General features: G+C 35.2%; 1 protein-coding gene across 3 annotated transcripts in view; it reads right to left on the bottom strand.

The window, feature by feature from the left end:
• The window catches only part of LOC105201747 (protein vein), a 427,513-nt gene that overhangs the window by 8,011 nt on the left and 407,034 nt on the right, over positions 1-12,468 (bottom strand). Inside the window, exons 6-8 of one of the 3 annotated variants that reach the window (XM_039456247.1) lie at positions 7,826-7,900; positions 6,258-6,661; positions 449-671 (exon numbers count right to left, since the gene is read on the bottom strand). In XM_039456247.1, coding sequence (XP_039312181.1) covers positions 7,848-7,900 — 53 coding nt within the window. In that variant the 3' untranslated portion in view covers positions 449-671; positions 6,258-6,661; positions 7,826-7,847. Of the gene's footprint in view, positions 1-448; positions 703-6,257; positions 6,662-7,825; positions 7,901-12,468 lie in introns of those variants that run through there. The other 2 variants (XM_039456249.1, XM_039456248.1) reach the window with 2 other exon arrangements.

Genomic DNA, 12,468 nt, shown 5'->3' with positions numbered 1-12,468 from the left:
GATATCTATTTGCCGATAAGCTCAGTTATTCACGAGAAAGACTTTTGTACCAATAAATGCGCGATTTTATTTATAACGTTGGTTCGACAATAATCAATTATTTTAAGATTTTTTTTTAGAATTTTAGAACTTTTTTTACGTAAAAATTTAGTAAACTGTTCTTTTTATAAAATTTTGAAATAAAATCGTTGTAAAACTGTAAAATGTTAATGAAAAAGAACTCAAAGGAAATTTCGCTCTGTAGCGAATTCCGAGAATTCGCTTGCGAGTTAAAATATTTTAATTTAACTTCTTTTTTTCCGGAAACCGAGTAGGATACTTGGACTTGTTTCTCTTATTCCGCGAGCATTGACCGCGTCTCTGATTGCTTCGGAAAAGAATGTTTTCTCCGAACTTTCGGCCAAACATTCTTCTTTGAACTCGTAACACATCGCGTCTTCGTCCTCACCTTTGTCGCGAAGTCCAGGAAGAGCGCCGGACACAGAGTTAAAACTTTCCGCCACACCTCCTACGGTTCTTTTTGTCTTGCGAAAAGGTACGCTCAGCGCGACGGCTCAGCGCGACGGCTTGCGCGGGGGTTAGCTGGCGAAATTTCGACTCACGACGGTCCAGGATGCGGTGTGTGTGAGGATGACGTTGGTCGGCGGCTCGCTTCGTCTCCTGAGGCTCTCCTGCGGCAGGAAGTGGTCGACCAAATTATTCCTGTAGCACGAAAGGTGCCGCTAATGCCGTCGGCTCTTTCCGGCCTAATTAGCCCGAGACCATTAAGTTTATCTACGAGCATCAGAGTCACCGGTCTCCCCCGAGGAAACTGTTAGATTGGGGGGGAAAGCGAAGGGGGACAAGGCTGCGCTTTTGCTGAGAGCTGAACACTGAATGATTAAGTTCGAATGCGGGAGTAGCGAAGTCATTAAATATGTCTAGGTATCAGACGTTTCTCTTCGATTATAGATCGTAGTAATTATAAATCAGAAACAATAGATGGCATCGGGGCACTGATATCTTGTCAATGAGTAAGATGTGAACTTTCGAAAATAAAAACAGATAACAAAAAAATAGATAAAAGATCTTATTAATATACATAAATTTTTGACAATAAAATATTTACTTACGGTACATAAATATTTACTCTATAAGAAAAAATTTTATTTAAATTAAATAATATTTCTTATGCTGAATAAATATGTATATATTTACATCTAGTAAATATTTCATTAGTATTATTTAAATATTTATTAATATGTAATAATTTTTCCTCACTGTATAGAATTCAATTATTATTCAATGATAGAAAGGCTGCGTTGAATCTTTTCTCTATTTTTTTTTGTAGAGCAATATTTTATAGACGAGTTTATCGCCTTTCAATTCTTTGCGCCATGCTTTTCGAAAGTGAAAGAGTTTAATTGAGATTAGCGTAGATAACGATCTTGGGGAGAATTAGTCTCTAAAATAATTTTGTTGTGGTAAACCTAATTAATCGTTTTATTTATTCGAGGTAATCAAGTTACTTTTTGACATTTACTTTGAACGTTCTTTGTTTTATAAACAGAAAACAACAAGCTTGCAAATTGTTGTTAGAAGTCGCTAAGACACATTTGTGCTACGGGCAGCTAGAATATATAGGTAATAGATGCGGTTTCCGGATTCGGTTTTGTCAAGTAGTACCTAGCGACGATAATGGGCCTTTTAATTAGAACGGACCATTAAGCTTATCCACGATCGTTGGGTTTGGTTCTTGCGTCGATTGGCGTCGGAAGGGCCACGCGTTTTATTGACAAATCCTCGAATCTTAATCAACGAACCAGTGAACAAAATCTGAAGAGTAAAGATAAAGATTAAAGATTAACTATTTAGCAATTACGTCAGACTTTGAAGTTTATTGAAGATACACATTTACGAGTATAACCAAATTCGATTTAATAATTTGTATTATTTTAAAAATATCAATATTGTTATTGAAACAATTATATAATTATTTTTCGTTTTTAATGGAATTATGAAAGCATTATTTTAATATTTAAAATAACAAAAGTATTACAATTTACCTAAAAATTTGCAACTATGTCAATATGTTGTTTAAAATTGAGGACAAAAAGTTCATATATTTAGATACTTGGTCACGTCGCAAGAAGCTGATAAAATGTCTTTTAATCATCCATGTAAAATTCCAATAGAATTTGCTCGCAGTTGAGGATCATCGGCGAATTATTCGGCCGTCATCGTCACGCCAGCGAGAACTCGGTTGGCGATAATTGATGAAATGAATCACGTTGACATCGACGGTGATCGTTAGCAATGAGCGGGAGAACACGAACCGCGAGCTATCGTTAATCACCTCGGCTGACATATCCGAGCCATCGTTTGTTACTTTTGGGAAAGTTGTGCGGTTGCCCGACGCTCTGACGCGGATTATCGATTCTATGAGACAACGTCGGTTGACTTGAGGTTAATTAAAAATTTATATATTAATTGTCGCGTTTGGTACATTCGAGAGATTTTTTTTCAGTCTACCCGTATCAGTCGAATTTATCGGTTGAAACAATTAAGAATTATGAAAGCAATGTAACAGTTATAGATGATAGCATGATTAGTCTTTACTGTAAAATAGAATAAGAACAATATTATTGAAAAATTTTTGTATAAAAAATATTTGTTTGTATCAAAAAAATTTGTGCCTCACTATGCGATTAAAGAAAAGTTTCTTTGATTTGAAGAAACATTTTAATTGTTCTTTTTATTGGAATTAAAAAAATAGTTTGGTATGCAACACAAATCTTTCTTTAAATGAAAGAAATATTTTTTAAAATTAAATTTTTTTTTACGCATCTGTCAGTACTTTCTTTGAATTAAAAAATTATTTGTTTAACTTAAATAATTTGAACAAATAATTTATTTACTATAAAAAAGGTTAATAACGTAATTTCTTGAAATCCAATTTTTATTTTTTTCAAAGATATTTTTATTTCAATTAAAAAAAAAATCAAGTTAAAGAAACCAGTTCATCAATTTAAACATAACTTTTCTTTGAATATATTTTCATAGTATTCCTTAGTTTTGATTTTTAGTTATCTGAGTTTATCTAGAACATCGTAAGGTTGTTATATAGTAAATCTATACCCGATACTTCTATTGAAAAAAAAATATCCGTTCCTAGAAACAAGTGAATTATTAATCACGCGCGAAAGTAAAATTCTATTAAAAAGATTCTATTAAAAGATACGCATAATATATTTCCTAAATAAATTTTGGTATCCAAAAAAATCATTTCATTTTCAACAATAATTAAATGTAAAATAACATGAAAGAAATTATCGCGATGAAGACTGAAGCACTAGGTATTAAAAAATTTTACAAAGCTATTCGAACATTATAATTTGATGTGATTTACTATCACGCTATCATCAGTCTTGCTTCACGTTTGCCTTAATTCAAAGTATTTTATTGTTTGTTTAAACTGCAAGTTTCTTATGTTATCCTTTTATTGATTAAATTATTAATGACCTTTGCTTTCGGCAAAGTTTCTGGCTGGTCTAACACGGTAACCAGCACTTGTACGGTGTTTCAAGACTTTCCTCTCCGTCTTATCCCGGAAGTTAACAACTATTGGCTTTGTAACCGTGCTTAAGTTAACGCGAGTTTCGCGCGTGTTGAATAGTTTGCAAGTCCATTACAGACGCATTAAGATTATATATACACATATCGGTACATCCACGTACATGTCTGAATGCTCCTTCTCTTCAGCTAGCGAAGAGACACGTGATATGAGCACGATCACTTCGAGGTATGGCATAGCTGAAACTAACAAAGCTAACGTTTCGATGCGCGATAGTATGGTGTCATGTTGTCTTAAGTTGCTTCCGCCAATATTAGTGAATTCTAATCGTAGGTTAACTAATTCCTCACCTCCCTCTCGTATCGTACTAGGTACTAATATGTCGGGCGTAATTAATAATTCAAGAGACAGATCTTTGCACAATACACGCGAATAAATATCGCGCATTATCAATCTTGGCATTATCAATCTTGCATGCCGACGGAGAAGATAGAGGAAGGAAGATGTCGATAGTGGAGAGAAATTTTGTGCCCGTCGTTCGTTCCGCCGCGTGATTCGTGTTTTTCTTCCTTAATATACGGGTATCCTGTCGCCGTGTATAGCTGGCCGGCAACGCGGAGTAGCTCTTACGCGAAGCGTTTATGCGACGTGCGTTTCAAGGATACGTATAGTCGGAGCTCTTCCGCAAAGAGCTTTCGGCATCGCGCGAGAGGACTGCTACGAGCTTACCAAAGAGCTCCGCAGAGACATCCGACTCGCTCGTATACCCACAGGTCTCTTTTCTTACCGCGCGTAGTTTTCAGCTTTTACCCTTTGGCTTTCTTTTTACGCGGTTTTTCTTTACGAAAAACGGTCAGCCGTATCGTTTCCGCTCGACGTAGCGCCGTCTAAGGACACCGGGGAGCACTGGACGTTATTGCATGAGATATACAGTTATATATATATACGTATGTTCCCTGAGTACATACGTATACTTTCTTTGAACAGTTATCGATATTCGATTGTGACCCTCTCCGGTAGCGGTAAGAGCGTGTTCGAAGGAACGTAAGATAACGCGAATTGTGTAAAAAGAGCCAAGATCAAAACTTCATTTCCCTTATTTTTCTTCGCTGAGCGGCTGCGCCTCGAGGCATTCACGCGAATCATGATGGGGGAAAGGGGGGTCTCGTAAGGGATGTGTAATTATGGACAAAAATTCTCTCATAAGCCATAGGTAGGTCGTGCACGAAATTTACTCTTGACGCAATTTCGAACGGCAATGAAGATTATTTTGCACCGAGCCGCGCAACTTCAACTTCGAACACGGCACGTGACTCGTGTCGCAAGGACTCAGCTACCCTTCGCCAGGACGATAAATCACGGTGGAACCCGTTGAACCCCTTTATATCGGCGCGCCGCGAAAGGCAGCTCCGTCTTCCTCCGTTCATCAGGAGGGTGACGTGGCTGTTGCGGCAACTTTTTGCTGTCGTACAGAGTGTCGCGGAACCATTGCGTGTTCTTTCATCGGTAGATAATAGAAGGAAAACCAGGAAGAATAGTGGCTGTTTTAATGTCGAGATAATAATCGACTTTTTACTTAAATTAATTAAGTGTCAAGCTAACTTTGGCTCTCGATTTTTGCGGAATTCTCAGCGTTATGAATCTTTATACTGAGACAAGATCTTGAGAAAAAAGGTACTTAATTTATTCGTGGGATACACGTTTATTTCACTGAAATAAATCTTCATCATAAATGCAAAATAAAATTTTATTTCTAGCAATCAAATCAATATACTGAAGGTAAAATTGTTAAATTTTAATAGATATTTATTCGAATAATAGTACTAATGAAATATTAATTAAACGTAAATACATATTTATTTAATACAAAAACCACTTATTTAATTTAAGTAATAATTTTTTTTTGTAGAGTAAATATTCATGTACCGTAAGTTATAATTATAGTTAAATATTGTATTAGCACTAGTTTGAATAAATATTTATTAAAATTTAGGAATTCTTTTCTCTCAGAGTGAGAAATAAGAGATATATTTAACAAAAATATATACATTTTGTCATCACAAATTTTTTTATAATCAATAAATATCAAAGAAAACTTCACATTTGATTCTGAATATTTTAACTTCTTTTTATAGTGTGATAGAGAGAATTTTTGAGAATATAAATAGTTAAATTATTTTTCAGTATTTACAATTGTTTCAGCTCAATTTTTCGTGATCCAACCGGGAATTTGAAGTTCCAGACAAATTTTCAATTTTGAAATATTGTATCTCAAATTCGAACAAAAACACACACATACAAAGAAAAATGAAAAACGTTTCAGGTCAAACAATTGTGAAATAGTGTTCTGGAATATTGGAAGAGTGTATCCAAATTTTATTAGACTTTTCAGAAACCAAAAATGCCATCAGGCATCAGTGATCCAGTTAGACTAAGAAAGTAGCGAAAAAAATTATTGGATCACGAAGAATTAAGAAAGATTCATTGCAAAAATTACTTGTCTAGATATTTAGCTGAAAATTAGAAATTTGCGAGATACGTTATCACTAATATTTGTTGTAAAAAAAGTTTGGGTCGAAGTGATCGTAAAATTCCAATTAAAAGGCCCATCTACCGCTCTATATAGGACACCCTGACGCGTGACACGAAAATCTTGCGGAGGTTTCTTGCGAAATCACAATGATATAATAAAGTTGCGTCTTACCTTTGAAAAACGATGATATTTTCCGCTGGTTGCTGCCGTCGTCGTCGTCTCGAAGCAAATCGATGTCGAGAGGATGACGGTGGACAGTGGACGAAACGGTAGAGAAAGAAGATAAAATAGAAGAATGATGGATAGAAGGAAGACGGTTCGGGTGAGCGAAATTGGAAAAAAATGTCGGTGGGCGAGCAGCGTCGAGTGCTCGAGGCGATTACGCGAATCGGTGGATGATAGTAATATGATGAAGGGTGGAAGCGCGGGAGAGCGCGCTCCAGGAGGAGAGCCCGAGAAGAGCATGGGGGGCGAAGTCGCGGATGCTGGAATCTGTATGGGAATAGGGAGCGAGGGGCGGGCGGATGGGTGAGGCTACAACAAAACAAAACACGATGAATGTCCCGATGTGCAAGCTGCAAGCAGAAAGAACGCCAACGAAGATCGATGGTTAGTTCTCCTCTCATCGGTATCGCGCGGTCGCGCGTGTTGAATTATCTAGATAAATGCGTTCGGACGGCATCGTCCGTCGGGTGCCGGATTCACGCTTCGGGGTAGTCGCTAAATATTTCGAAATCGGTGGCGAATTCATGGATGCCGCGAGCATTTCGTTGCGCCGCCGTGAGGGGTTTGTTTATTGTTGGCGCGCGTTGGTCCATTGACAGTCTCGTATTTCGAGATAATTCACGCGCTCGAGGCAGATCACAAATCGCAAAGTAATTCTACATCGACGACCGTACAACATAAATAAAACATTAAACTTTTTACGCATAAGCTACGTGATAAGCCTAAATGGACGACGTAATCTAACTAATGATAAAATTAAGTCTTTACGTATAAGTACACCCGGAGAAAGATTTTTTTTAGTTCAGAAATATTTGTTTAATTTAAAAAAAAATGTTATATGGTTGAAGGAAAGTTTCTTTGATTTGACGAAATTTTTTGATTGTTTTTTTTTTTGTTAGAATTAAAGAAATAGTTTGGTGTTGCAAATCTTTCTTTAAATGAAAACAATATATTTTAAAAATTAGAATAACTAAATTATTTTTTGCATTTCTTTGAATTATATAATTAGTTGTTTAAATTAAAGAAATAATTTGAACAAATAATTTATTTATTTTTAAAAAGTTTTTTAATGACGTCATTTTTTGAACAAATAAATTTTTATTTTCTACAAAGATATTTTTATTTTAACTTAAAAAAGACCCAGGTTAAAGAAACGATTTCATCAATTTAAAAATAATTTTTCTCTGAGTGTATATTCCAAACTAAAAATCTATTCGATAATCATGAAGTAATTTACTTTTTCGGGGAGAAATTTATATGAAATTATTATTCTAGGAATGTATAAAATAACACAGGAATCATTGAATTATATTGGAAATTTATTGTATTTTTCAATTTATTGAAGAATTTCTCGAATATTCAAATTTGATGCTAATGAGTTTTATTGTATGGTAAATTGTATAAATTTGAAATTAAAATAATTTTCAATATAATTCTCAAATTAATATTGCGAAACGCTTTTGTCAATCGAATGAATTATCTGTAATGGTTTATAGAAATAGAAAAATTTTTACCTTGACAGTGCCGCTAGATGCGCTAGAAGCGGGCGAGCGTCACGTCTTCGGCGAACGAAGAAAACTTATCCATATCTTGAGTGCGAGCAGGAAAAGAAAACAGTTCTTCATTAACTATCTGATGCGATTTAAAAACGTCGCCTCTGCTAGATCTACTTGAAAAGTAACTGAGATATCAAGATTAATCCTTTCGTACACAATAGCCATTATTGCAAAGGTATATTGCCTTTGTTCGCGACATGCAAATACGTAGCTTTACATTTTAATGTTATCGCATTAATTTCTATGCAGTGTTGCAATGAATCTCTATGATTATATATATGATACAATTGACGCGCTACAGTTTCTGTATTGCATTCGAATTAAATCGATTAATGGCTAAAGAGTCGTAATTCACACTATTTCCATTGGGTCGAAAAAATTCATGCGAAAGCACGAGCTTCTCATCCTCGTACTACGGCGACTGCCGACCTCACGGGCTCTTCAAGGCTCTTCACCGACCCTGAAGAGGAACGTGAGGGGAAACGGTCACAGTTCTATTCCTGTCGCTCGTGAATCATTTCGCTTGCACCTATCTCGTCTAACGCGTGTAGGGCCCTTATACGGCTACGCCGAAAGGTGCACGACCTCGATAACGCTCACTTTTAACGATATGATTATAATAGATTACTTCTGATAAAGTTACATCCTTTTTTGTTATCTACTTTAAGATAATGTTATTTGCTACTATAACAGCGTACGCAAAGAAGAAATAAAAAATGATTCATTGTTTTTATGATCGTGATCGAATATTTAGTGGGAGGTCTTCAATATTAGCCTACCTCTTCTACAAGATTATGGCCCTGTAATTCTCGGAAACTAAACATTGTACTATATAATACTGATAAAAACATAATCAGCTTGGGCGATTAAAAAATAAAAACCCATAATTGATACATTAATGGTATTTTTCTATTGATAATATTATATCATTTTACATGTTTGTATCCTACTTTTATTGTTTTGTTTGTATCTTTCTCTTTCATATTTTCTTCTAATGCGATTTGAAACATAAAATATTTTATTATTATTTCTTTACGTTGTAGATAATTTTGCAAAAATAATTTTTACTTTTGTCTATGTGCAACTAAAATTATATACTTTTAGAAGGTGCAAAGAAAACGCATAAATGCATAAAATCTGAAATCAAACTGAACTGCCAGTTAAATCCTGCAATGATCTTCTGAGCAATGCTATTCGATACTATGTCCCGCGAAATATTCCTCGACAGGACTATCATACATATATAGAGACAATTTTGCTACAAGCACAGATTTGGAGGTATCCCCGACGTTTGATTCGTTATACAGCAAGGAATTCGATGAGTACTGTTGTAGTTTCTGATTAAATGAACGCCACGGCGGAATTTCGCTGATACGCCGCATTGTCCTGACGTGCCAATTACTGGCTACGTAGCAACGACGTACTTACTGACGGCGAAATATAGCCGGGCGAGCGCGAAATGGAGAATTCTCTATAGAACTTTAACATTCAATAAACTTGCGGATAATAGCGCGCCGATACCGGTATTGTGCCGTAGGAGTCAGCTTGACCACCATTAGTGTCGTTTCGCGAATTTGTGCGCCGTTCTGGCTTTACCGTGTTCGAATTCATGTGTTTAGTCCGAAAATGGAAGGTTCGTGCCGAAAGCCACGTTTCGATGCATTACAGGATTACGGTATCGTAACGGGGGAACAATAGCGTATGACTGCATCCTTTTTTTGATCATAAGATCATCTCTTTGGACACACTTTGGAAAATCTCAAAGAATATTTTCTTTTATTTCGAAAACCTCAGAAAATTTTAATGAAAGCACCAGATAATTTTCCTTGACTTTGCCTTAATGTCAATATAACTGATAATGTCAATATATGCCGATTAAGGATGTATAGAATTCTCAAAACATTTAAGGAAATTATGAAAGGTTATAGATTGTATTATATTGCATTTGAAAGCAGTAGAAAAAAATTTTCCATCTGCATAAAAAGTTATTTCAATAAGAAGCGGTATGTGCTCTATTGAAAATATAATTAATAATTAAATAAGAAAAATAATGAAAAAATTTTGAGTTTTTTTGTTCAAGATGATTTACGTAAAGTTTCATTGCGATACAAAGATCAGTTCTGTAAATTAAATAAAATTTAATTATTTACAAAATAACTAAGCAGACGATCACAATATAACTTTGTATAAATCATTTTAAATATTTAAAGTTACTCATCACAAAACTCATTACAAAACATCAAGATTTTTCTTAGAGTAAATAAATTAAATATATGTTATTAAATAAAAATATAATTTTATTCATACAACTTTTATATATATGCAGTTTATTTGAAGTGTTAATATTAAACACATTTCTAAATTTTATTTACTTTGCAGGTATGTCCGATACATCCTTAAATCGTGCATTTAAATCAATGTTTGTTATTAAAAGAAAAGCGACGAAACAATTTCCGCTCTCGTTAGACTTTCGAAGACGAGATGCTTGTAGAATCAATTTTAAACTTCGAGCGTAAGCAAATGCGCCGATGTCCTCATCGACATTTATCGGCAGCGTTCTTCCTTCAGTGAATAAAAGCAAAAATATTTACCTTGTTCAAATGCAATTCAATGCGTCGGTAACTTAAAATAAATGATGCGCCCGTTGTCAGAAACCTTTCTATGCGGGACGTATCAATAATACTTGGTTCTATTCACAATGCTCAACGTTGCCGACGACTTTAAGAACTTCGCCGTTGAGCCTGTTGATTTCAAAAGACGCACGGGCGCGTACGTGCGCAACGACGACTCCGTTCGAGTGTGGAATGTGCTTCAGAGAGATCGGGCGAACATTTATTTTCCGGCCGGCGTCGCGCCGAGCGTTACCTTCGGAAATGCTGTCCCCCTATGTAAATTACTGTCGATACGCGAGCTATTTCTTTTTGTTTTATATTCTCCACCCCTTACCCCTTTCCTCCCCTCTGGACCTCACCCCGCTGTTATCGGAAACCATTGAATTCATGATCGTTTCGCGGGTGAGGGCAGAAGGGCAGTGGAGGACAAGCGCTCTCCCGAATGAATAAAAGAGGCAATCGCGCAGGGGCGCGATGTAAATTCATTACACGTGTATGTCGCGCGTTCGTCCGAATGCGTTTGTTTGTAAAATCTAATCAAATATTGTCGAGCGCTCATTCGCGCCGTTTTCATAAAAGTTCCATCGTCGAGGCCGACCGGGGGATGTGGCGATGTGGCGTCCGTATACGCGTCTCCTATAGTCAATATTCGTTTGTTTGGATATAATCGATTGTAAGAATTAACGGGACGATTTTTTGAAAATACCGTTTCTTTTTTTACTCGCTACGATATCATATTTTTTTTTGTTACGATTTATTTTATTCGTCACAAACTCGCGAACGGTGAAATGACATTGCTCTTCAATCTGCTGTCGCAAGTAGAATGCAATTACACGATACAGGAACAATTCCGTAGTTTTAAGCAACAATTTTTTTTTTATAAAGCATTATAAAATAAATAACTAAAAATAAATACGCGAATACTTTTATTATTTATCACAATTTTATTGAATTAAATTTTAAATATATTAAATATCTTTCCAGAATTTAAGGGAGCATAGAACCCTTTCGTCTTCAAAAAGTGTGCCTTTCTCTGGTATGATTTCTTTTCTGGAAAAGATACAAATTACAAGAATCGAGTTTTTTAAAATATAAGTACATATTTTTGACTATCAATCACAATTTTTTGTTTTAAGTTTTATTGAAAAATATCTTCCCCTCTCATGTTCTAAGCTCTGTGGTACCAGAAATATCCCCGACCTAGTTTATTTGAAACAAATAATTTAGAAGGAGTTTTAAAGTATATTAAAAATTGTCTCTATTGAATGCTTTATTTGGTTCAATTTTTTATTTATTTTTGCTGAAAATGAATTTTTTGGTTGAAAATCCGCAATTCTGTTAAAAATAAAGAATATAAAAATTGCATTCGATACGGGTTATAATTTTCAATATACTTTAAGACTATTTTTGAATTTTTCATTTCAGATGAAGCAGGTTGGAGATATTTCTGGTATCGTGAAACAGCAAGGCCTAGGATGAGAGGCTGTAGGGAGGTATTTTTTAGTAAAACTTAAAATAAAAAACTGTAATTAATGTAAAAAAATTTATACTTTTATTTACAAAGAGAGAAACGATTCTTGTAATTTGTATATTTTTTCTAAACAAGTCATAAAGAAGAATCATACGTTTTGAAGTCAAAAGAGTTCTATACTACAATACTTTAATAAAATGATATGACACGTTTACAATTTCTGTAAGTTTGATTAAGCTCAAGTTAATTTTGCAAGGTTGAATGAGAAATTTCCAAATTAGTTGTATGTAAACTAGCCTCAATTATGACGTCACTCGTCTATCGGGGTCGCGTTGAGGCTGGTGTACTAGTTACGTTACGCAAACGCAACTGCCAGTAGTCGAGGGTTAATATGTTAGCGTGTCGCATGTTTAGGAACGACAAACTACGAGCTTGTGCTCAGGCCGAACGAGAGAGAAATTGCGGCAATTCCATGCGAAGGCGGAATCCTGAGCGCATAGTAGGCTCGGTAATTCTCT

The sequence above is a fragment of the Solenopsis invicta genome, chromosome 12, assembly GCF_016802725.1.
Source record: "Solenopsis invicta isolate M01_SB chromosome 12, UNIL_Sinv_3.0, whole genome shotgun sequence".
Classification (NCBI taxonomy): domain Eukaryota; kingdom Metazoa; phylum Arthropoda; class Insecta; order Hymenoptera; family Formicidae; genus Solenopsis; species Solenopsis invicta.
Note: the sequence above shows the minus strand (reverse complement) of the source record. Positions and strands in the feature narration are given on the sequence as shown.